Genomic DNA, 25600 nt, shown 5'->3' with positions numbered 1-25600 from the left:
CCCATTAGTGCCTGACTTCTTATCCTTTAAATACTACCTAATCATATCAAAGAGCATGAAATATACTGAAGAAAACCTATTTGCCACATAATCTTTCATCATCTTTTTTTTTTTTTTTTTGTCGGTCGTGGGGCCTGAACTCTGGGCCTGGGCGCTATCCCTCAGCTCTTCAGCTCAAGGCTAGCACTTGAGCCACAGCGCCACTTCAGCTTTTTCTGTTTATGTGGTGCTGAGGACCCAGGACTTCATGCATGCAAAGCAAGCACTCTACTACTGAGCCACCTTCCCAGCCCCTTTCATCATCTTTGTAAAAACCAATTTGTTTGGTATCTTTCCTCATGTTGTGCCCAAGTTTGGTTTGTAATTTTGAATTTATCTTTTTTCCTTCCAAGTTGTAGACTTTTAGCACTCAGAAACATGGATCTACCCCTGGGACTAACAAAATGGATAAAAGAATCCTGCTCCAGCATCTGTCTCATCTTCTAAGAAATACCAGAGCTAGGAAGAACTAAAGAGCCAAAGAGAACTGCAAGTCCTAGAAATCGATGGATCTGAGAAAGCAAAAGCTACGCTGAAGGTGTGTGTGTGTGGTGGGGGGGAGATGACGCAGTTGGGGAGATTGGGAGATGGGAGGGAAGGGATGGTAGGGGAAAAAACAAAGGAGGAGGCAACAATGCTTGATAAGAAATGTACTCATTACCTTGCTCGTGTTCATGTGATTGTAACCCCTCTGTACAGTATTTTCACAATAAAAAACTTATTTAAAAAAAAGCTACGCTGAATGTGTTTGTGAAAGAATTCTTTGAAGAACCCATCAGGAAACTAAGAAGTCTCAAAAGAGATCAGGACCAGAGCCCCTAGGTATTCAATAAACCATGAGAAGCAGCCCTGGGCTTACCTCTCTGTGGGTGTCTGTTCCTCATGCTGACTCTTCCCTTCAGCATGTCTGGCTTCATTACACCATGCATGGAAGAGTGGGTGTTCCGTTGTGATATCACAACTTGGCCATTATGACATGATAACATATCTAAACTTGCTCCAGCTAGACATTCTATATTAGTAAGGTGTTTTTTTCCTTAGGTGGTGGGTAATGAATTCTTTCATCTTTTAGGTGATTATGAGAGTTAATCCTGTTAGATCTTTTTTTTGAAGAATTTCCTTTTTTTTGAAGAATTTCCTTTTGTGGTGGGTACTGGAGATTGAACCCAGGGCATTGTATATGCTAGCAAGTACTATGTACCACTTGAGTTATGTTACCAGATAGAACTTGATCTTTTTCAAGGACTTCTTTCCTTTAATCACTTCTATCACTCTATCCTAGGCTAGATAAAGGTCTTGTCTGTCATATTTCTTATCCTTTGCTTCAGGGTTGCTTTTGACAAAGAGCTTTGCTTTTCCATAGTGCCTATTGAATGTAACTCAAATGGCCTCCTAAGAAAACAGTCCCAACCAAAAAGGAAACAGCTTTTCCCAAGTGGCTCTCTTTAACAGCAGCTGCTGGTGCCAGGGAACTAAAGAGCTAGGCCCTGGTACTTTCCTATTACCCCAAATGGTGGTAAGATCCTGTAACACGTAACACACGACAGGACCCCTGAAGATCTGGCTAACCCCTAAAGATTTCCCAGCAACCAGGGATATAGTAGTCCCTGGCTGCAGACCTACCTAGAGTACTCATTTAGTGGGGCTGGAAGAAATATGGATAAGTTTTGGAAACAATACTACAGAGGAAAGGAAGTATAGACAAATTCATTTGATGTGCACAGTAGGGTTTATGTAATATTGTTGTGCCAGGTCAGTCCAAACTCAGGAAGTCAGCAGGGGAGACATAGTCTCAGTTTTCACATTAAGAGAGAGGTACACACCAAAGGATTACGGGCAGGAACTTTTGGGAATCTCAAGAGGACCAAACAACACAATGAATATTCAAGAATATTCATTATTTTCTCCCATTTTACAAGGTGGGGTGGCACTGACAGTTTATAAGTCCAAGTACCATAGGTGTAGCATTTATCATTATAAGTGAAAGAGAAGACAGCTCAACTCAGGGCAGGGCCTAGCCTTGGGACAATGGAGGAAACTGTTAACTTAATCCCACTAATGGGGAGTCTAAGCAAGGCAATTCCTTATAGAGAGCTCAGAAAAGTTTTTCTTTTTTTTTTTTTTTTTAGGTCCAGTCATGGGGCCTGAACTCTGGACCTGGGCACTGTCCCTCAGCTCTTCAGCTCAAGGCTAGCGCTCTACCACTGGAGCCACAGCGCCACTTCCGGCTTTTGTTTTTCTGCTTATGTGGTGCTGAGGAATCGAACCCAGGACCTCATGCATGCAAGGCAAGCGTTCTACCACTGAGCCACCTTCCCAGCCCATATTATTTTTAATAACTATAAAAATGGGCAGACTCAAATTGGAACTAGGAAACAACAAAGCAGTTAGGCTCCCTCCACTTTAATGCTAAGTTACAAGACCAGAGAAAACTAATTGGGGTTAGCTATCTAAAATTGCCTTCTCCTTTGAAATGGTAAAAACTTGGCCACTCTCTGTAAATGGGTAGACTGCAAGATGAGAGGCTTATCTGATGAAAGGAAGCTTAAGACTCACTTATGGTCCCTGTTTTGAGTAGGCCCAGAGATAACTCCATATTTTTGCTTACCCAGAACCATTGTCTAAGGGTTGGGGGGCTTCTAGTTGTGACCATCTGTATTCCCTTAGTTCAGAAGGAATAAAGGCAGGTAACAATTGCCATTTTGAGTCATAACTCCTCTTTCCTACTGGGGAGGTTTAGAATGTTTCTGTTTCTCCCTACCTTAACCCTAATGTACTAAAATAAAACTTTGCTAAAACTTATACTTCTTAAATCTTCCCTTTTGTTAGCCATCTTGAAATCCTTTCACAAACTGATCTCAAGGATCTATGGTTTCATACGGAAGCCTTCAACCACCTCCTCACTGCCACGGCCCTGGATTCCATCCTAGGTCAGGGAACTAAAAGTCTTACTACTTTCACTGCTTTCTGTTCACTTTCAAATAAACTTACTTGGTTTATCTTAAACATTTTCCTGCCTTTTCATTCCTTAATGGGTAAAGAAAATCAATCCATTCTTCTAGATGGTATCAATAGACTCCGGAGTTCTTTAGCAGACAGATAGAGTGGCCCCTTCTGGTCCTGGGGAGCTGGGACACTGGCACAGGTAACAACAGCAAGTTTTTGAGAAAAACAGAGGAAGACTGAGACCCTCAGTGCTTTGCCTTCTCCAAGCCAGTTCACAAGAATAGGAGGATGAAAAGGCACAGGTCTTTTCCTAGCAAGAGATGATACACAAACAATGTTTGTAATTTTATTTTTAAAGAAAAAAAAATAACATCATGGTATTGCATATAGTATCTGTAGATTACCTGGGCTTAAAATCCTAGCAGTGCCATTTCCTAGCTGTGTGATCTTAAACAAATTACTAAGTTTTTCTGAGACTTTTATCTAAAACAAAGACAATGATAATTGACCAATAGGTTTTGAGCATGCATGTAAAATACATTTTAGCAGACAAATGTTAAGTGTGAGCTATGATTATTGCTAATTCAACATAACAACACATACACATTAGGCAAGACATTATTACACACTGAACCTTGACCCAGACTTCCTGGGCTCCCCTCAGATGACTCAACAGTGCACTGAGTGATGGTTTCCAATACAGTTTCTCTCTTCACTTTGCTGGAACTTGAACCTGAAGGTGATCCACAAGATGCATGAAATTCTTTTTTCTTCAAAAGATAAGGATGTTGTTTAAATGGGCACCTGTTTGAGGAATGACCCAGCTATCTCTTGTCAAAGGACTGAGGCTCTGGAGAGAAGGGGCAAATATGGGCATATATGCCCACTCTCTTCTACTTACTGATAGAGAAAAGGAGAAGGCAGAATATGTTGAGAAATGAATGGCAGAAAAGAGTGTGGAGAGAGGCTGGGAAAGTGGCTCAGTGGTAGAGCGTTTGCCTTGCATGCCTGAGGCCCTGGGTTTGATTCCTCAGTATCACATAAGCAAAAAGAAAAAAGCCGGAAGTGGCACTGTGGCTCAAGTGGTAGAGCGCTAGCCTTGAGCTGAAGAGCTGAGGGGCAGTGCCGAGGCCCAGAGTTCAGGCCCCACGACCAGACCCAAGGAAAAAAAAAAAAAGTGTGGAGAGTTAGTTACCTGAGTGCTCCTTGTTCATCTATAATAACAGGAACTGCTTCTTTTCTCTCTTTTCCCTTCAGAAGACAGTGAAGGAGCCTGAAGGAGAAAGGTGGATCAACCATGGTCTTGGAAGAAAAGGAAGTAGGGTCTTCACCTCTTCTGAAGGGAGAAGGAATAACAGAGCTCAACAAGGATAAAGAGAAAAAAGGAGGAAATAAAGGTAAATAAATATCCTACATATTCAAAGAAAAAAGAGATGAGAAGGGATGGCCAGGGAAGAAAGAGAAGAGCAAAGAGGTCAGAGGATAAAAAGATAAGCATGGACTCAATAAAGAAATGACCCAGAGGTTAAAGTTAACCAGAACAACAGGTTGAATGTGAAGTCGTGGAAGAATCAGGTTTTCCATTTAATTGACTCAGGATATGAATGAGACTGCCATCTTCTGGTGCCATTTAATTTCTAAGTTGTTCTTATTCTTGATAGGTTTTCCATTTCTTTTTTTTTTTTTTTTTTAATCGGTCGTGGGGCTTGAACTCTAGGCCTGGGAGCTGTCCCTGAGCTCTTCAGCTCAAGGCAAGTACTATACCACTTGAGCCACAGGGCCACTTCCAGTTTTCTGGTGATTTATTGGAGATAAGTGTCTCACGAACTTTTCTGCCTGGGCTGGCTTTGAACCACGATCCTCAGATCTCAGCCTCCTGATTAGCTAGGATTATAGGCATGAGCCACCAGTGCCCGGCTCCATTTCTTTTATCAATATCAATAATCTTTTTTTTTTTTTTTTGGTGCTAGTACTGGGGCTTGAACTAAGGGCCTGGCTGTCCCTTAGCTTTTTTGCTCAAGGCTGGCATTCCATCACTGAAGCTACATGTCTACTTCTAGGTTTTTGGTGGTTAATTGGAGACAAGACTCTCATGGACTTTCCTGCTTGGCTAGCTTTGGATGAAATTCTTAGATCTCAGTTCCCTGAGTAACTATGACTCCAGGTCTAAGCCACCAGTACCCAGGTATACCAATAATCTTTTCTCATCCAGAGAGGTCTCAACATTACTTCTTTTCATTTTGGGACTTCCAAGCATTACTTTTCTCAATGGAGATACACTTCCCAAAGCTCTCTCTGAGTACCCCCTGCTGGAAATCTGTAGAGGCAAATGCAAAAAAGCAAGGGGTGTAGGATTAGCAATGAATTGGAAGAAGCTCTGGAATACTCTGTAGCTGAAGGCTAGAATCTTTCCTGGGCTCTAGAATATATGTGCCCAAAATGTGGGGACCTAACCATGGGTTGAAGGTACTGTGCAATCTTCACTGTCACATGAGGTTAGCGGATGTAGCTTCTAACCTACAGGGTGCTATGCACAGATCATAAAATGTCAAATAGTAGCCTTAAGAGATCACCCAACTCAGACCGAATTTCACAAGAAGGATACTGGGACTCAAACAGGTAATGTGTCCAAATTTATACAACTAGTCAATGACTTCCTTTTCTACTATAGCAGGAAAAAAACAATGGTGAAGACTCTTGTGCCCCTTGACAAACAGTCCATAAAGTGCTAGAGGTTAAGAAGGCACCCAGAAAGATAAGGCTGGCATTTTTTTCTGGAAGCCCTGAGTATACCAACCTCTTAGGTGTCCCATTATTTAACTAAAAGAACAGGGCTACAATTGCCTTAATTCCCACCTGCCTGCCTGGAGGCAAAGAAGCTCTGACTACTGTCAGTACTTCCCAGCCAGACCATGAAGACTGGGTGAAAAGGGAATCCAGGGAGCAATGGCCAAGTCCCCAGGATTAAGCAATGCGATTGTGGATGAAAGAAAGCTAAAATGGGCAGGGATGGAGGACCCGAGGTTGCCAAGGCTAGTAGGGGCGATCTGAATGCCTTCACATATCAAAAACCTCCACAATCCATAACGCCGCTTATGAGGTACTTTCTCCCATTTCCATCTTTACCCTCCTTTCTGTTTGCTTCTAATCCCTCCAGCGCCCTTCTGCATGTCTTTTCTGTGCCGTGAGTTCCCTCTTACACTCAGCCGGCTTTTTCCTCCCCAACCTCTCTGAACTTGGTGGATTTCTCCCACCCTGGCCTCCGCCGACCTTGGTTTCCCCCTTTCCTCCCGCCCCCCTCGGCTTCCCCTCGCCCCCCTCCCCGCCCCCGCCCCGGGTGCCTTTGAGTTTCTCCGTAGTGGCGGGCCAGCGCCTCGTCTCAGATAAAGTGGATCCAGCCCTGGGGCTCCGGGACTCCGCCACTGCCCGGATGCTCGGGCCCACGTAGAGCATAGTCTCGGCCACCGTTGTTGTCCCAGAACTCGTGACCCGTCACACGGTAACGCAAGGCGAAGAGCAGAGAACCTCCAATGGGCGGCGCGGGCAGGCGGAAGGCGAAGCGGTCGGCGCGCGGAGGGGGCGGGGCCGGGCCGGCGTAGGCGGCGGGGGCTTCGCGCTGGCTCCGCCAGCCGTCGGCGCTCCAGCGTACGCTCACGCGCTTCTCGTAGGCCAGGTCCAGCACGCGCGCGCTCCCGGCCACGCCCAGTGGGCCCGCCTCGGCGCGTTCCAAGCAAATGCGCTGTGCCTGCAGGCGCGCGACGAAACCGGGCTCGCAGGCCGGCTCCAGGGCGGCGCGCGCCTCCTGGGTGGAAAGAGGGGCGGGGAGGAGGCAACGGGGCGTGGTTAGAGGTGCGGGCCAATCAGAGGCCGACCCGGCTTCGGGCTGGCAGAATGGGGCCCCTTTAAAGAAGAGTGGCCTAGAGCCACTCCCAACTTGGGGATCCCCAAAAGGGAAGGGCTGTTGCCAGCTCTGTGTTGCAGCTGGATGGGTGCTCCTTGGAAATTCTACTCCCACACGCCCGCCGCGGCCAACTGGGGGAGTCCCGGGGAAGGGGCGTGCCCCCGGCCGCCTACCTGGAGGCTGCGGGCGCGCGGCTGGCACGGCGCGAAGTGACGGAGGGCGTCCCTCTGGTGCTGAACCTGCACGTGGCGGGGCACCCGAGGCAGCTCTCCGGGACGGAAGCGGCGCACGGAGGCCAGCTCCAGCCCCAGCGCGTCCGCAAAGCGTACTCTCTTGCGGGTGTCAGGGCTACGGCTGCGGGGCGCACGAGCGGCACCGCCTCCGGCCGGTGCAGAGCGAGCTCGGCGACCCCGATGTGGAGCGTGAGCGCGGGATCGGGCACCGGGCCGGGTCCCGCCCTCGCCGAGCTCCTCCTCGAGCTCCTCCTCGAGGCTTGGCCGCTGGCTGCGGTAGTAGGCGCGCTCTGTCAGTGCAGCTATAAAGCTTAGGTTGCGGGGAATGTCTGTGCGGAGGGGCCGCTCGCGGGACATGTCACCCCCCGCCGCAGCTGGGCTAGCCCTAAGCGCCCTGCCCCTGCCCTCCCTCCCTCTCTCCCGCCTGTTCTGCGTCCACACGGGAACCGCCGGGCCCGCTTCTGCAGCCCCTCGCCGCGGCGTTCTCTCCTTGCTGTCACCTCCACGATCCTTCACCTCCCGTGGTGGCTCTGCCTGGTCTCCGTAACCACCTTTCCCTCCCTCTGGCTGTCAGCTCCCAGTGTCTTAGACTATCGCATCCTGCCTCCTGCGAGCTGTCTGCTCTGAGCGTGCGCTCAGCGGCGTCTACTCTCCGGTCCTGCGGGCCTCGCTGCCCCGGCCCCCGCCCACATCCCTCTGACAGGTGGCTCTCTATCCGTCTTCGCTGCTGCACCAGGGGGCGGGGACTGCAAGCTTTCGGTCCCAAGTGAGGCCACCCATTTTCCCCCTTGTGATGTGGTCAACCTCCCTAGCACAGAAAGGGTTAAGAAGGAGGAAGGAAAGGTAGTCTTTCGTTTTCTTGCAAGAGAAGGGTCAAAAGACTTCAACTTCAGATCTGATCATTTTCTCTTCCTTCCTTTTTTCCTTCTTTCTTTTTTTTCCTTCCTTCATTCACTCCCCCCCCCCAATTTCTCTTTTTCTCTCTTTCTTTGCAACAGTACTGGCTCTTAGTTTTTTCACTGAAGGAAGGCTAACACTACTACTTGAGCCACAGCTCCACTCCAGCTTTTTTGCTAGTTAATTGAAGCATTTCATTGACTTTCTTACCCTGGCTGGCTTTGAACTGCAATCCTCAGTTCTCAGTCTCTTGAGTAGTTTAGAATTACAAGCATGAGCCACTGCGGCCAAGCAAACTCACTGCTCCAGGTTTGGAAGGGGTGGTGGTAGTGAGTACAAAGGAAAGATCAGTAGAAAGGTGTTGCGTTCAAAAGAGTGGGTGACTAAACACTCCCATTGGGGAGAGCCTGAATTGAGCAGTGGGAAGACCTAGTTGTTAGTCCTACCTCTGGTGTAGTGTAGCAGTGTAACTCTGAGCAAGACACAACTTCTGTGGACCTTGGGTTCCTCATATGTAAGAACTGTAGGTTAGAGTTCTGATCTTCAACTGCAAATCTGAGAGGGGGCAAAACTGTGTCTGATTCATGGTCTCTTTAAATTACTGAACAAATAGGCACATTTGAAGCTGTGCACCAGTGGCTCAGGCCTGTAATCCCAACTACTCATGGGGCTGAGATCTGAGGGTTGGTTCAAAGCCAGCCTAGAAGACAAATTCCAGAGATTCTTAGCTCCAATTAACTGGCAAAAAGTCAGAAATGGATGTGGCTCAAATGGTGCATCATCCTTGAGAGGAAAAAGCCAAATGAGAACACAAGGCTGCAAGTTCAAGCCCCACTATTGGTGCGCGCACGCACACACACACACACACACACACACACACACACACAAACACACACACGTAATGAGCACACAGCTCTTACATCTAGGGCTTTGGATTTTTAGTTTTAGTGAGAGCTTCTGAGAAGGGCACAGAATCGGCTAACTTCACTTGTATTAACATGTGAAGTATCTTTAATTTTTGCTAACTTGACTATTGATCTTTTCTTTTTTCTTCATTTTTTTTGTGCCAGTCCTGGGGCTTGAACTCAGGGCATGGGCACTGTCCTTGAGCTTTTATAGCACTTTCAATATGCTAGGTAAGGTTGTAAGAGTTTTCCAAATGTTAACTCAGGCAATGTAGCCATCACAAGATAATGTTATTATACTTGCTTTACAGATGAGGAGAAAGAGACAGAGACATAGATACAGAGAGAGACAGAAGATTATAAACGTGCCCAGGATCACATAGCTAATTACTGGGGAGCTGGGTTTAGGACCTCAGCATGGCAATTCTAGAGTTTACTCTCACAAATTTAGTTGTGTATAAGATTTAAGGGGTGGTAAAGTGCTAGCAAAAGAGCTCAGGGACAGTGCCCAGGCCACAAGTTCAAGCCCCGTGACTGACCAAGAGATTTAAGAGGTAGAGAATGTGGCTTAGTGGTAGAGTGCTTGCCTTTTATGCATGAAGCCCTAGATTTGATTCCTTGTTACCACAGAAACATAAAATCAATAAAAGGAAAACTAGCAACTAAAAATTATTAACAATAAAATATTTAATGATAATATGTTTATTATGAATGTGTTCATTATGAATATATTAACATCTAACCATAATATGGAAAATATGAATAGAAATTAAATGATTAAAATGAAATTTCTAATTTTTTAGGTGGTAATGAGTTTTGAACTCAGACCTCACATTTGCTAGATAGGAACTCTACCACTTTAGCCACGTCTCCAGATGCTAAATCTCTAGATTTTTTTTGGGGGGGGTCCGGTCGTGGGGCCTGAACTCTGGGCCTGGGCGCTGTCCCTCAGCTCTTCAGCTCAAGGCTAGCGCTCTACCACTTGAGCCACAGCGCCACTTCCGGCTTTTTATTCTTTTTGCTTATGTGGTGCTGAGGAATCAAACCCAGGGCCTCAGGCATGCAAGGCAAGCGCTCTACCACTGAGCCACCTTCCCAGCCCTAAATCTGTAGATTTAAAACAGGATAATTTATCCGAAAAATCACATGTAGCTAAATTGGAAATAAGAAGAGAGACATATATTGTCTTATAATTGTGCAGCTCATTCCTGCTTGCATTTTCACAGGAGAATTAAAATAACAATGCTGTTTGGACAGAACTTTTTTTCTTTTTCTTTTTTATGTCAGTATTGGTCCTTGAATTCAGGACCGGGGCACCTCTATTTTAGCTTTTTTTGCTCAAGGCTGTCATCCTACCATTTAAAGCAGTCCTCCAGAACTGGTTGTTTCCGGTTAATTGGGAATAAAAGTCTCATAGATTTGTCTGCCTGGGCTGGCTTTGAACTGAGACCCTCACATCTCAGCTTCTGGAGTGGCAAGGATTACAGGTGTGAGCCACAGGAGCTCAGCACCAGGAGTTATTTTTAAAATTATGTTGCTGAGTTTTATTGTCTTATTGAAACATAGTTATAAAATCTATGAACATGGGCCAGGTGCCAGTGGGTCACACCTGTAATCCTAGCTACTCAGGAGCCTGAGATCTGAGGATTACAGGTGTGAAGCCAACCTGGGCAGGAGACTCTTGTCTCCAATTAATCAAAAGAAAAAAGAAAAAAAGGTGGAAGTGGTGCTGTGGCTCAAGTGATAAGAGTGTTAGACTTAGCCGGGCGCTGGTGGCTCACGCCTGTAATCCTAGCTACTCAGGAGGCTGAGATCTGAGGATCTCGGTTCAAAGCCAGCCCGGGCAGGAGAGACCGTGAGACTCCTATCTCCAATAAACCACCAGAAAACCGAAAGTGGCACTGTAGCTCAAGTGGTAGAGCGCTCGCCTTGAGCTGAAGAGCTGAGGGACAGCGCCCAGGCCCAGAGTTCAAGCCCCACGACCAACAAAAAAAAAAAAAAAAAGAGTGTTAGACTTGAACAAAAGAGTGCCGGGACAGCGCCCAAGTCCAGGGTTCAAGCCCCAGGAACAGCAAAGATAAAATAAAGTAAAATCTATAAACATATTCTCTTCATGGACTATAAAATAACCATACACTAATTAATGTAACAATCAAGCAGTTTAAAGATCCTCCTTGCTTTGGTAAAGTAACAGGTCATTGAAGTAAAATAGATGATATTTAAAGCCAGCCTATATGGCCTCATGTTTTATAGTAAAGGCTCTGTTGCCTTGTGTACAGGTTGAGATGCTGTTGTTTAGTTCTGTGGTGTTGGTCTGAAAAAATCTTAAGGCATTATAGGACTGGACTACATATTAGCTCTTGGTCCAATAGCTCTATTCTTTTTGCTTGTTTTTCGTGCCAGTCCTGGGGCTTGAACTCAGGGCCTGTGCACTGTCCCTGAGCTTCTTTTGAAGCTCAAGGCTAGCATTCTACCACTGAGCCACAGTGCCACTTCTAGCCTTTTCTGTTTATGTGGTATTGAGGAATCAAACCCAGGGCTTCATGCATGCTAGGCAAGCACTGTACCACTAAAGCACGTTCCCAGCTCATCTCCTCTTTATTTCTAAAACAGCTACTGCAATAATCATCAAGCATCTGGTTTCAAATACTCAATAATTGGCCAGAGGTGTGGATTAATTCAGTCTATATTTGGTGCAGCCTATTTTGCAGATATAAATGAGAATAAAACTCAATTCTGGCTCTTCAAAAACTTAATAAACAAAAGAGAAACAGAAATATATTAGGGTCTTCTAAGGCATTTACTTGAAGTAAAAACCAAAATGTATTTATTTCAAGTAAATGTCTTAGAATAAATCAGGATTACAAATGATAGCCTAGCCAGGTGCCAGGTGGCTCACGCCTGTAATCCTAGCTACTCAGGAGGCTGAGATCTGAGGATTCTGGTTCAAAGCCAGCTAGGGCAGCGAAGTCCATGAGACTCTTATCTCCAATGAACCACACAGAAAACTGGAAGTGGAGCTGTGGCTCAAGTGGTAGAGTGCTCGCCTTGAGCTGAAGAGCTGAGGGACAGCGCCCAGGTCCAGAGTTCAAGCCCCACAATAGACAGAAAAAAAAAAAAAGGACTTGGCTTCTTTACCTATCATAAGGTAGAAGGAGCACTAAGGCTTCAAATGGAGACGTGAGCAAATGGAAAGGAACCATGGAAAAGAGAACTGGGTTGTCTCTTCCTGGCCTTTGGCTAGTGATCTCTCCATATGGAGCTGAAGGAATTGCTTGCTCCAAGAGTCCAGGGGTGAAGCTACAAGGTCACAATGCCTGAGTGCTTTCATGTGGATCTGTTGTCAGACTGCTCCTGGCCTTCTCAACTGCCCTGTATAAATATATTGCCATGCACAAATAGCACACATATATAATCAGTAAGGATAAACATTAACTTTGGAGGGCGACATCCACAGCTAGTAATGAGTGGGTAGAAGTGTGTGTGTGTGGGGGGGGGTGGATCTTTGAGCTTTTGTTACTTTTTTTTTCCATCGTGAGAATATTGGTGTATTGGATTAAACGTAAATTAAATTTGCAATCGGGTTGCAAAGTAAAATAAGAGTACTGCAAAAAACTGTGAGCAATCCAAGTCCGGGCCCTCTGATGCCTGGCTAAAGTTTAATAATTGCTCCTCATTTCCAGGCACATAATCCGGGGTTTCAAAAGTTCAACAAGTGCAAAGGAACAGCGAAGACCTTCCGATATACTGGATTTGCTCCGGAATGTTCTCAGACCCAGGGTGCTTTCTTCCGAGCAGCCTCGATGCTCAACCGCCCAGCACAGTCCGCAGTGCCCTCTAGGTCCAGCTTCTCCCCGCCTTTAGCGGCCCTCTCCTCCCGAGCTGTGGCCCTTCCCGGGCCCGCGTCCCAGCCCCGCCCCTCTCTCCGGACGCATCTCTGGGCCCCATCATCACCCGGCGCCGGGCCCTCCCTCCTGCCCCCCCTTCTCCTCCCTCCTTCGTTCCCTCCCTTCCTCCCTCCCTCCCTCCCTCCCTCTCTCCCTCCCTCTCTCCCTCCCTCCCAGCTCCTGCACCAGGAAACGGCCGGATCCCGGCAGCGGCCTGACCCGTGAGATCCCTAAACCTGGCCGGCGGGCGGGGTTGGAGACCAGCTGAGGGTGGGGGTAAGGGAGGAGCTGGGCCGTGGGGCCGCACTGGTGGGAGGGTGGGGGGAGGGGGAGCCGGGAGTAGAGAAGGTGCCGGCCGGAAGCCCTTGGCCCTGGGTTTCCCGGGAGGACAGTCATTAAACATGGATTCGGCCACACAGCTGGTAGAACGTTGGGGGCAGGGGCCCAGTCCCAGGAGTTCCCAGCCCTTCCCAGGCCAGATCTCGAGCCCGGCCTTCTCCACCGAGTTCTGATCTCTCCTTCCTCTTACCAGGGCTCCACGCTGGCCAGGAGGATGAAAGGCCCCAGCTGGGGGCTCCTTGCCACCAGCGCTGGGTCCTAAGAGCTGCCATCCAGGCTGGGTGAGTGTCCTCTTTATGTCTGTGTCCCGTGCAACCCTTGGCTTCTCCCACCTTTCTCTTCAGCTCCTGTCTCCTCCCCATCTTGTGCTTCTGCCAACATCTTTCTTTCTTCTGGGGAGGCCCTAAGTCCCTTCCTGGAGCCAAAACAGGGTGCACTGGGGCCGGGGAAAAGGGAGCTGGTATTATGAAAGGAATCTTAAAATATCCTAAAAATAAAATTTCCTCTATTTACATTTAATTTGGTAGATAACAAAGTTAGTGCCCCCCCTCCCCCTTCCGGACCTACACATGACTTTAATCCTTTTCCTTGCTGGTCCTTGCCCAGTGAATGGTCTCTGCGAATTCCCTTTCCTATCTCTTTGGGTTGGCCAAACCAGAAATAAATATCACTTCTGGGTCTCAGCCCAGAGTTTCCATGTATTCATGCCAGTCTTCATCTTTGCCCCTTTCAGCTGCCCGGATGGCGACCCCAGCCTCAGCCCCAGACACACGGGCTCTGGTGGCTGACTTTGTAGGCTATAAACTGAGGCAGAAGGGTTATGTCTGTGGAGCGGGCCCTGGGGAGGGCCCAGCAGCTGACCCACTGCATCAAGCCATGCGGGCAGCTGGAGATGAATTTGAGACCCGCTTCCGGCGCACCTTCTCTGATCTGGCAGCTCAGCTGCATGTGACCCCAGGCTCAGCCCAGCAACGCTTCACCCAGGTCTCTGATGAACTTTTCCAAGGAGGCCCCAACTGGGGCCGTCTTGTGGCCTTCTTTGTCTTTGGGGCTGCCCTGTGTGCCGAGAGTGTCAACAAAGAAATGGAACCACTGGTGGGACAAGTGCAGGAGTGGATGGTGGCCTACCTGGAGACGCGCCTGGCCGACTGGATCCACAGCAGTGGGGGCTGGGTAAGAAGCTTCTCCATTGCTGCTCTGAACATCTCTCTGCAAAGCTGGTCTCCAGGGGGAGAATGGGGGTTCTGATTGGAAGCTGGGGCAGCTGTGCTGGGAAGGAGGCATGGGGGCTTGAGCGCCCTATTTAGGTGGCATCAAACTGGGAGGCCCTGTGCTGCCACACAGTAATCACTGGATTACTCACAGTCCCAAGCATCGGACCAAATACACAGTATTATACACAGTACCCACTGAATGCCTACACAGAAAAGGTGTTATATCTTGCTATGTGGCATGGGAGGTGGGAAGGTCTACGGAGGGGGGTGGTGCTTAGTCTCAGCAGCAAAGGATAGTAGTTCTGAGCTGAATTATTTTTTGCTAAGGATGGGGGGAGGTTCACTTGAGGCAGTAAGTGCAAATAGGCCAGGCACCCTGGGAAGATGGGATGTTACTGGGGGGATCAGAGCTTTGGCTGAAGATGAGCAGGGTGTGGGATAGTGCTCACAGTGGATGGAACTGGAACTCTTCCTCTCCTCTTCTCTCCACATTTTCCTCTCCTGATATCCCTTTCTCCTTCTTTCTCTTCTACTTCCCTTCTCTCCCACAGGCGGAGTTCACAGCTCTATACGGGGACGGGGCCCTGGAGGAGGCGCGGCGTCTGCGGGAGGGGAACTGGGCATCAGTGAGGACAGTGCTGACGGGGGCCGTGGCACTGGGGGCCCTGGTAACTGTAGGGGCCTTTTTTGCTAGCAAGTGAGAGAAAGTCTGGGGCCAAGTGTGGCTAGGTGTGGCTGGGGAGGGAGGGGGGCAGGAGAGCAGAGACAGAACAAAGAATGCCTTTGGAACAAGTGGGGTGGATGAATGGTCATGGAGCAGGGAAGGGCAGGGGGAAGGAAGGTCATGTGTGAGGGAGCTGAGCAAGCCAGGCAGGTGGCTGGAAGAATGAGCAGGAGATATTGGGGAATGTTTTAAGAAGGTGAGGGTCTAGGAGACAGAACCATTCCAAGATTTGGGAGGGAGAAAGGGGGAATGATCAATAGGATGCTTTATAGGATGGGCACATGAAACCACTTGGAACTTGCTTCAAAACTCCGAGGAATTGTGCCTCCATTGGCTGAGTGGGATTTGGGACCCCAGAAGGTGCATCCCTTTGGAATGGAAGCTTGGTGATCAGGTGATTGGAAGAGGTGGCCATGGCTGAGGGCTGCTTGGACACGTGTGCATGTGCACGTGTGCTCCTGTGCATGCTGGGCTGTTTGTCTAATCTGGTGATGGTAGGATTCTTCAAAGAGAAAACATTCCCTCTTGCAATGGCAAGAACAAGAAGGGAGAGTTCTTTGCCCTTCCTCTCCCCACGCTTCCCAGCCTTGTTCCCAGGCCTCAAGGTTGAGGGAGAAACACTGTATCCAGACCGAGGACTCTGGCACCTCTCTGCAGAAAATCATTGGCAGGGCTTTGGAGAGAAAAGCTGTTCTGCAACTGGCCTTGTTCCTTCATCATCCCCTCTGTGTGCATCTTGCACTTGCTGCTGCCTCCTGGGCTGATTGAAGGCAGGGCTGTGGAGCCTGGGTGGGTGGAGGCTTTGGTAACTGGACCTGCCTGCCACCCTTCCCTCCCACTGGGGCACAATGGTGCCTAAAATGTTGCCTATTTGGGGGACCTCTGCACCTACACTTAAACTCTAAATTGGGGCTCTAATTTTTCCTTTTGAGGGTGTTAAGCTCAAAACTCTACATTGGGGCTCTAATTTTCCTTTCACGGGTATGGGCATAAATGCTGATCTAGAATACAGTCTGGGTCCTGCATTGTCTCAATGAGATTGTTGATGCCTTGAGAGGAACTTTCCAGCTCTGAGCCCCATGGGTGTGATGGTGACAGGTATTCCATTACTGGCCTATTCTTTGTGGTGGGCTTTGGTGCTGCTTTATCAGGGGCCAGGTGTATGGGTTCTAGAATACCTAGAAGCATTTTTATATTTCCTTTGAAGCCACCTTGTTTGCATTTATATTATTTGTCTCTACTTCAGAGTCTGAGGACACTAACTTTAGAACTTAACAGTCCTCTAGAACAAATCCAGATTATAGCTTTTTCTTTTGAGGGAGAAATTCACTCCAAATGCAGGCCCTGAGCCAGACCTCAATGCTGCACTTGTCAAGGTGCTCAAATTGCTGCTCTCCAATGCTGATTTCCTTCACAGTGCTCTAGAACCCTGCCCATGGTCCTGAGCACTGATCAGCTTAGCCAGACCACGGTTGACTTCTTGGGGATTTTTCCCTTGGTCCTAGAATGTGGCATCCTAGTTGTGCTTGCTAGAATGTGGGACCAAATTGGCCTCAGGTGTTTAGTCCAGACCTTTGCTTTTGAGAGAGGGCTGCATTTTTTAACGGTATTTATGGGGGAGGTGGTTAGACTGCATGAGCCACTTGGTCTGATATTGCGTATGCTGAACCATAAACTCAGAGCTGGTCTGTGGCAAGCAGTTGGGGTGGGGGAAAATCTCTGACTTGCTCAGGACAAACTAGGCCAGTGGTTTTCAAACTGCTTGGCAAAGCCCCTAAGTATCCTAGGGGTTGCGCCTCAGGAGTCCTTGGGGAGGTAAAGGGGTGGGGGGGGGAGGTGAGCAGACTGGGCAACTCGCCCTTAAAAAGAACAGCTCCCCTTGTAGCTGTGTTACCTATCGGGGTTCAGGGTAAGATTTTATTTGCATTAAGGGGTTTGCCGCTGAAAGACATTGGAAAACCACTGAGTAGGCCATCAGCACCCCCAGGTCCAGAGCAGATGCTTCTCCCAATCCTCCACCACAGGATACCAATCCAGTTAGCATTCCTGGGGGCCTTCAGAAGTGAGGAGAAGCAGGGACCAGGGTGAAGTTACTGAAATGTCCTGTTTTGAGGCCTTCACACCTGGGTGGAAGAAGAGGCTATTTTCTGAAAGGGGAAAGGGCTTGGTCTGTATTCCAAGAAGCGTAGCTTAGATGGGACCACAGTGGGCAGTTTTGACCTGTTCTGCCCTTAATTTGAGGGGCAATGGAAACCCCAGAGACTCTTCTGTCAGGGAAAACTAGAGACTCTCTTTCAGAGCCATATAGTTTCTTGGGATTAGCTCTTGGCCAAGAAGGCTGAGTATGGCTCCCAATTTTTAAATCCATTTCATTTTTATTAAATGAGGGAAATAAATATAATTACCATTTTTAAAGATTACATAGATGGAGAGGATGTTTCTTGCTCTCCAGAGCCCAAAGGGACAAATAGAGACTTTGCTTAGGCCAAGGAAGGAGCGGAAGTAGGGCAACTCAGTCCTGCAATTATTAATCCCACTCCCCACTTATTCTAGGGCATACATACACTATTTTACTTTTTTAAATCATAAAACGGCAGGAGAAGAGATTTGGTTAGTTTAGAAGAAAAGAAAAGCTCTATAAATATAAATATATATTCCTGTATTTTTATTTAATAATTTATAAATACCAAGTTCATTTGACTTTTATTTTTGTGTAATATGTAATGGTGATATTAAAAATAAATAAATAAAGCCCAGAAATTTAATGAGAAGGACTGCACAGGGTTTTGTGACTTCTATATGCTTTAGCCTGGGGCTAGAACTTTGCTTAATACAATCAACTCCTCCTGATCTTGCTGAGCAACAATTAAAAGTTATAGGGATTCGGGAAAGTGTTGAGATTTAAAAAACAATATTCTACTATCCTCCTCCCCTTCTCCTCCCCTGGTTGAAATCCCAGAGCCCAAAACTCCATCTATCCTGACCTAAACCCCAAGACAGGTAGATGTGTGGTACTTTGAGATGGACACAAACAACTATGAAACAAAGGAAACTTATCAAAAATATTTGCAGATCCCAGTTGGAATCCAGCCTTTTGTTGGAAGTGTGTGGTGATCAGCAGTTCCCTTCTCCCCCCAATCTGGCAAAAAATGGGAGCCCCTGCTTTCTTGCTGTAGTTTTGGCCATTTTAATGAAAACTGCTGAAATTTGTGGAATCTACAGGATTATTCAGTTCATCTCCTGTACCTTTAGTCTAGGATCACAAAGTCATGTCTGAGCAGGTCACTGGTGGCACACTCCTATAATCCTAGCTACACAGGAGGATTACAGTTAGAAACCTTCCTGGGTAGAAAAGTCTATGCAAAATCCGGGTGCCGGTGGCTCACACTTGTAATCCTAGCTAAGGAGGCTGAGATCTGAGGATCGCAGTTCAAAGTCAGCTTGGGCAGGAAAGTCCTTGAGACTCTCACCTACAATAAACCACTAGAAAACAGGAAGCAGTGCTGTGGCTCAAGTGGTGGAGTGCTAGCCTTGAGCTGAAGAGCTGAGGGACAGTGCCCAGGCCAAGAGTTCAAGACACACGACCAATTAAAAAAAAGTCCATGAGATTTTTATTTTCAGTTAACCAGCAAAAAGTTGGATTGGGCTCAAATGATAGAGTGCTAGTCTTGACGGAGAAAAAAAAATGCTAAATGAGAGCATGAGGCCCTGAGTTCAAGCCCCAGTATTGACACCAAAAGATTAAAACAAAAACAAAACATAACTTCACAAGAATAATGATAATAATAATAATGGGAAATACTAATCTTTTGATAAATAAATTGGCCTTTGGGTTTTTGTGTTGTGAGGAATGTAATTTCTTAGAGGAGCTCATGTTGCTTTTCCATTCTTTTTCTATAGAATTATCGACAGTGGGGCTGGGGATGTGCCTTAGCTAGCATGCATGAAGTCCTGGGATCGATTCCTCAGTACCACATACACAGAAAAAGCTGGAAATGGCGCTGTGGCTAAAGTGGTAGAGTGCTAGCCTTGAGCAAAAGAAGCTCAGGGACCAAGCCACAAGACTGGCCAAAAAAAATAAAAAATAAATAAATCTATAGTGGAAACTATAGCAAAACCTGAGTGACTTGATGAACCTGGCACTAGGAGGAAGAGAATTAGATATACTTAGTGGTGAGTACTGTCAGGTAGCTAGTGCATTTACTTCTACTGCAGTGTACTCAATCAAATATTTGGATTATATTTGCCTAGTTCCAAAAAGCTCTTGAAGCACCTTACTATAATACACAAAAGAAAAAAAGCAATGAGAAGATACACGTTTTTAAAGTAGGGATAAAGAGTAGATTGAAATATAGCAAGATAAAGCAAAACTTAACACACAGAAAAGCATTCTTAGAGTTGAGTATAGTGGTACATGCCTGTAATCCTAGAATTAGGGAAGCTGAGGTAGGAGGATCTTACATTCAAGATCAGCTTTTTAAAAAGATGAGACCATCTTTTTTAAAAAAAAAAATTATCCTAGGGGCTGGGAAGGTGGCTCAGTGGTAGAGCACTTGCCTTGCATTCATGAGGCCCTGGGTTCGATTCCTCAGCACCACATAAGCAAAAAGAAAAAAGCCAGAAGTGGCACTGTGGCTCAAGTGGTAGAGCGCTAGCCTTGAGCTGAAGAGCTGAGGGACAGTGCCCAGGCCCAGACTTCAGGCCCCATGACTGGACCCCCCCCCAAAAAAAAATTATCCTATAAATACATGAATTCAGATCTCACCATCTTGGCAATTGGAAAGCAATGAGATTCATAGTCCTCATAGTGATGAAAGCCTCTCAAAGGAGGGCAAAAAGTTTTGTGGTTTTTCTGAGACAACACTTAATATAGTAGACACCATTCTCTAACACCACCTAACACTAAATATGATATTGAGTTTTATCTATATAAATGTTTTCTCTAGAAATACTAACTGGGGAGTCTGAGAGTCAAGTTTGTTCTGTCAGGCTTATCATAATTTAACTCAAATATGCTTTTTAATGGTCTGATTTAGAATATGGCTAAATTTTAGACTATCCAGAGGGATGGATGTATGGTTTCATTTAGACAGTTCTCTATAAAAGCCATTTCTCCAAATAGCACTTTTGATAAAATCAGGCAACATTTATGGTTTCTGGTAAATGAGTAGATTGTAGATAATTGTTTTTTTGTTTTATTTTTTTACTTAATAGCAGATTCTTTGAAAACTTAAACATACTGGAAGCAGGAGTCCATGGCTCATGCCTGTAATCCTAGCTACGCAGGAAGCTGAGATCTGAGGATCCTGAGTTAAAATCTGAAAGACACTTATCTTCAATTAACTAGCAAAAGCCAAAAGTGGTGATACAGCTCAAATGGTAGAGCTCCAGCCTTGAACAAAACAGATGAGTGAGAGCACAGGCTCATGAAACAAAGCAAAACAACAACATAATATACTGAGGTGTGTTTCATTTATCATTCATTTCTAGAGCAACTATCTAAGTGTCTTCTGTGTGCTAAGCACAGTTCTAGCCACTGAGGTGAAGGGAGCAGACAAAGACCTGTGCCTGTACATTCCTTCCATTTTACTGACCAAAACGAAAAAATTTCATGTTAGACTAGAAACAGAAACACTTGACTGGAGGAGGATGGAAATAATTTTTAATTTTTTTTCTTCTTTTTTTTTTTTGCCAGTCCTGGGGCTTGAACTTGGGGCCTGAGCACTGTCCCTGAGCTTTTTTGTTGTTTTTTGTCGCTCATGGGGCTCATACTTTGGGCTTGCAAGCTGTCTCTGAGCTCTTCAGCTCAAGGTGAGCAGTCTACCACTTGAGCCACAGCTCCATTTCTGGTTTTCTGGTGGTTTATTGTAGATAAGACACTCATGGACTTTCCTGCCTGGGCTGGCTTTGAACTTTGATCCTCAGGTCTCAGCCTCCTTAGTAGCTAGGATTACTGGCGTGAGCCACCAGTGCCCAGCTTCCCTGAGCTTCTTTTGCTCAAGACTAACACTCTACCACTTGAGCCCACAGAGCTACTTCCAGCTTTTTCTATATATGTGCTGAGGAATCGAACCCAGAGCTTCATGCATACTAGGCAAGCACTCTACCACTAAGTTACATTCCCAACCTAGATTTAATATTTTTAAGTTAATTTACTTCATTGTTATTATAAAGGTGATATACAGAGGGAGATTACAATTACATGAGTTAGGTAATGAATGCATTTCCTTTCCTACGGTATCTTCTGTTCTCTTATTCTCTCCCAGTCTCTTCCTCCTGTCTCCACCCACCAGTTGTAGAGCTTACTTTCATCATTGTCCAGTGAGCTCAACTACTGCACTTTTTCCCCTTGAGTTCTGTACCCTTCCCCCATCCTAGTAGATTTAAATTTTAAATTGAATGTCCAGAGAAGTGCTCAACGTTACTTTGAGTAAAACCATGAAAAATAAAGTTGGAAAGACATATATAAGTGTTTACGGACAAGGAAAGATGCTTTTATACTTACGGAGTAAAAAAAGTAATATTAGTGAGAAAACATGTATAGTATGATCTTACCTGGCTAAAACACATGTGTGCTCTCTGTATATTAAATTTTTGGGTTTTCTTGTGTGTGAATACCAGAGCTTAAACTCAGGGCCTCGTGCTCTTGGCTTTTCCACTCCCAGCTAGTTGAGCCATATTTCTAGTAACAACTTTTGTTTTGTTTTGTTTTTAATTAACTTATATTAGTCATAGGGGAGGGATTCCAATCCATACCTTATCTTGAGAGTCCCCACCCACCTACAGAGTCTATATTTCTTCTTCCCCATTCCTGTTACTGATCAATAGCTTCTCTTAAATTTATCTATGTTGCCCTCATATATACTTACAATGTGTTAATCAGCCTCTTTTTTTCCCCTCCCCTTCTTCTGAATTTGATTTATGCTCTATGTTTAGCCATATAAATTATGTATATATGTGTATATATGTATATATATATGTGTGTGTATGTATATGTATATATATGTATACACACATATACACACACATATAAGTAGAACATAGGACTTTTTTTGTTGCTATTTTGTTGGTTATAGGGCTTGAACTTTGGGCCTGGGGACTGTCCCTGAGCTCATTGGCAATTAGAGTCTCACAGACTTTCCTGCCCTGGTTTGCTTTGTATCTTTGATCCTCAGATCTTAGCCTCCTGAGTAGCTAGGCTTATAGGTATGAACCACTGGTGCCAGCTGATTGTTGTTTTGAACTTGACTTGTCTCCCTTAGTATGATGTCCTCTAGTTGTATGCATTCATTTTCCTGCAAATGACATGATTTTGGTTTTGTAGCTAGCTAGTGCTCTACCACTTGAGTCATGCCTCTAGTAACTTTTTTTTCTCCTGGCTAAATGGAGATATGAGTCTCTTGGGGTTATCTTCCCAAGCTGGATTCAAACTTCAATCTTTAGATCCAAGCTACCTGAGTAACTAGGATTATAGATATGGGCTACCCAGTGCCCATCTGTATATTCAAAATGTAAGAGGGGGCCAAGGATATTTATGTCAAGGTCTTAGTGGTTGTCTCTGGGTTGTACATTTCTTTTTTTTCTTTCTTTTTTTTTTTTTTTTTTTAGTATATTCTGATTTTGTGTGTGTGTGTGGGGTACTAGGGTTGCTAGGCAGGTGCTATATCACTTGAGAACCATGGCTCCAGCCCTTTTCCTTTTTAGTTCTCTTTTTTTAAAAAATAGGGTCTCTTGTATTGACCAAGCCAGCCTGAATCTTAGTCTTCCTATTATCACTTCCAGTGTAACTGAGATGACAGGCACTGAGATGAGGTCTTTCAAACTTTTTTTGCTAAGGCTGGCCTTAAACCACCATCCTTCTGAACTCTGCCTCCTGAGTAGCCAGGATTACAGATATTAGCTCCTATGCCTGGTGCACTTTCTGATTTTTAAAAAAAAATAATGAACATAAATATCTATTACAGTATATTGAAACAAGGTTTTCAGATTGCCTAGAAAAAAACAATCAGAATGAAAATTAAGAGAGGCACATTCACATTTACGTGACTGCCCTTCTTTTATGCAAGGGTGGATCTAGGGAGTTGATGTAAGCAAGACCAGACAACATGAGAAGATAAGTGGGATCTGCTCTAAAACAGGTAAGTAAATGACAGATGTTCCAAGGTCCTGTATCAGAACTGTCCAATGAAATAGAAAGCAAGTCACAGATATAATGAGCTCATAAAAAAATACCAAAACAAGCTGGGTATTGTGGTATGAGCCCAACTACTCTGGTAGCTGAGGCCAAAATATCAAGTTTGAGGCCAGCCTGAGCTCTGTAGTGAGACACTATCTCAAAAAAAAAAAAAAAACTACAAAAACTATAAAGTTTTAGTAGTATTAGTTCATTATATTCAAAATAGCATTTTAAGCAGGGTGCCAGTAGCTCATGTCTGATTTACTCAGGAGGCTGAGATCCGAGGATTGGGGTTTGTTTGAGTCCACCCTGATCAGGAAAGTCCATGAGACTCTTCTCCAGCCAACTATCAGAAAGCCAGAAGTGGAGCTGAGAGTGGTACAGTGCTAATCTTAAGCAAAAAAAGGTCAGGAACAGCTCCCAAGCCCTGAGTTCAAGTCCTAGGACCAGTGCCAAAAAAATATAAAAGTAACATATAACTAATTTTCTTTTCATACTAACCCCTCTAAATTCAGTGTGTATTTCATCTTTTTAGCACAGCTCAAATAAGACTACTTACTCATGTTTCAAGTGCTCAATAGCCACAAATGACTAGTGGATACCATATGAATGTGGTTCTAGATCACAGATTACTCACTTGTGAATATTTCAAAGTAGGTATTAAAAACAGGAATGAGCCGGGTACCTGCCTATAATCCTGCCTATAGTTGCTCAAGAGACTAGCCAGCTCTGGCTTTAAAGTCCTTGAGCCTCTTATCATTAGTTAACCACCAGAAAGCTGGAAGTAGGGCTGTGGCTCAAGTGGTAGAGTACTAACCTTGAGCAAAAAAAGCTCAGGGACAGTGCCCAGGCCCCAAATTCAAGTCCAGGACTGGCACAAGAATAAAATAAAATAAAAAATGAGAATGAAACTACCAAGAAGCCAAATACCTTTGTGTTATCTACTGACAAAATTTTCCCCTCCTAGACTCAACTGGAGAAGTCTTCACCTGGCTTGAACTCAGAACCCTACACTCTTACTTGGCTTTCTTTGTTTTTTTTTTTTTTGGGTCCGGCCGTGGGGCCTGAACTCTGGGCCTGGGTGCTGTCCCTCAGCTCTTTAGCTCAAGGCTAGCGCTCTACCACTTGAGCCGCAGTGCCACTTCTGGCTTTTTTCTTTTTGCTTATATGGTGCTGAGGAATCGAACCCAGGGCCTCAGGCATGCAAGGCAAGCGCTCTACCACTGAGCCATCTTCCCAGCCCCTTACTTGGCTTTTTTAATTACAGCTGATACCCTGCCACTTGAACCACCTCCAGCCCAGCCTTTGCCCATTAATTTAACTCTCAACTCCATTGATCATTCCCTTCTGTTAACACATTTTGGCCTCTTCAGAGCCATATCATTGGAGTTTCAGTTTTTCCAAAACATCCTTGTCCTTTACTTATAAATGTACAATTTAAAGATAAGTATAGCTGGGCGCTGGTGGCTCACACCTGGAATCCTAGCTACTCAGGAGGCTGAGGATCGCAGTTCAAAGCCAGCCTGGGCAGGAAAGTCCATGAGACTCTTATGGTTCAAATCCATGAGACTTATGTGGTTCAAGTGGTAAAGTGTTAGCCTGAGCTGAAGAGCTGAGGGACAGCACCCAGGCCCAGAGTTTAAGCCCCACAGCTGACAAAAAAAAAAAAAAAAAAGCTAGAAGTGGTAGAGTGCTGACCTTGAGCAAAAGAAGCTCAAGGACAGTGCCGGGCCCTGAGTTCAAGCTCCAGGACTGGCAAAAAATAAATAATTTTATTCTCAGAGGAAAACATGATGATATTCTCTACCTCAACAGGCAAGACATTAAATAGGATCAATTAGCATTTAGAATACAAGGTGATAGGCAAAGGGAATACAAATATAAATAAGTTGGTGTCTAATAGGGATTTTATAACTAATTATTTAAATATCCTTTTAAGTATATTTATTTCTTTTGACAAATAATCATTCATGCATTTTAATAAAAATTGGAAGTGCCAGTGGCTCACAACTGTAATCTTAGCTACTCAGGAGGCTGAGATCTGAGGATCACAGTTTGAAACCAGCCTGTGCTGGAAAGTTCTTGAGACTGATCTCCAATAAAGTACTCAGGAAAAGCCAGAAGTGGTCAAGTTGTAGAGTGCTAATCTTGAGCAAAAGAAACTCAGGGACATGGGCTGAGAAGGTGGCTCAGTGGTAGAGCACTTGCCTTGCATGCTTGAGGCGCTGGGTTCCATTCCTCAGCACCACATAAGCAAAGAGAAAAAAGCTGGAAGTGGCGCTGTGGCTCAAGTAGTAGAGCGCTAGCCTTGAGCTGAAGAGCTGAGGGACAGCGCCCAG

The 25600-nt window shown here is 45.6% G+C and overlaps 2 protein-coding genes across 4 annotated transcripts; one reads left to right on the top strand and one right to left on the bottom strand.

Annotated features, from left to right (window-relative positions):
- Nucleotides 1-3318: 3318 nt before the first annotated feature.
- Nucleotides 3319-7476, bottom strand: Ppp1r3e (protein phosphatase 1, regulatory subunit 3E). 2 transcript variants are annotated; one of them, XM_013025340.1, is made up of 4 exons: nt 7060-7476; nt 6327-6787; nt 4181-4321; nt 3319-3789 (listed from the first exon to the last, which is right to left on the bottom strand). In XM_013025340.1, exons 1-2 carry the CDS (start codon nt 7474-7476, stop codon nt 6365-6367), a joined length of 840 nt encoding a protein of 279 aa, XP_012880794.1. In that variant the 3' UTR covers nt 3319-3789; nt 4181-4321; nt 6327-6364. The 2 variants fall into 2 exon arrangements, with proteins under 2 accessions (XP_012880794.1, XP_012880795.1); XM_013025341.1 differs by having other exon boundaries at nt 3319-3755.
- A 5466-nt stretch (nt 7477-12942) lies between these two features.
- Bcl2l2 (BCL2-like 2) lies at nt 12943-17978 on the top strand. Of its 2 annotated transcripts, none has more exons than XM_013025403.1 (4): nt 12943-13029; nt 13341-13428; nt 13881-14320; nt 14913-17978. In XM_013025403.1, the coding sequence occupies exons 3-4, from the start codon at nt 13889-13891 to the stop codon at nt 15060-15062; spliced, it is 582 nt and encodes a 193-aa protein (XP_012880857.1). In that variant the 5' UTR covers nt 12943-13029; nt 13341-13428; nt 13881-13888; the 3' UTR covers nt 15063-17978. The 2 variants fall into 2 exon arrangements, with proteins under 2 accessions (XP_012880857.1, XP_012880858.1); XM_013025404.1 differs by lacking the exon at nt 12943-13029 and adding an exon at nt 13030-13084.
- Nucleotides 17979-25600: the final 7622 nt, after the last annotated feature.

The sequence above is a fragment of the Dipodomys ordii genome, unplaced genomic scaffold (genome assembly GCF_000151885.1).
Source record: "Dipodomys ordii isolate 6190 unplaced genomic scaffold, Dord_2.0 Scaffold84, whole genome shotgun sequence".
NCBI lineage: Eukaryota > Metazoa > Chordata > Mammalia > Rodentia > Heteromyidae > Dipodomys > Dipodomys ordii.
This window is presented reverse-complemented; position numbering and strand designations above follow the sequence as displayed.

Excerpts from the sequence above, each read along its gene's own strand:
- Ppp1r3e (XM_013025340.1), bottom strand. The coding sequence starts at position 7,476 with ATGTCCCGCGAGCGGCCCCTCCGCACAGACATTCCCCGCAACCTAAGC. Across the intron at positions 6,788-7,059 it reads CGCGCGCCCGCAGCCTCCAG|GAGGCGCGCGCCGCCCTGGA; the intron begins GTAGGCGGCCGG and ends CTTTCCACCCAG.
- Bcl2l2 (XM_013025403.1), top strand. The coding sequence starts at position 13,889 with ATGGCGACCCCAGCCTCAGCCCCAGACACACGGGCTCTGGTGGCTGAC. Across the intron at positions 14,321-14,912 it reads TCCACAGCAGTGGGGGCTGG|GCGGAGTTCACAGCTCTATA; the intron begins GTAAGAAGCTTC and ends TCTCTCCCACAG.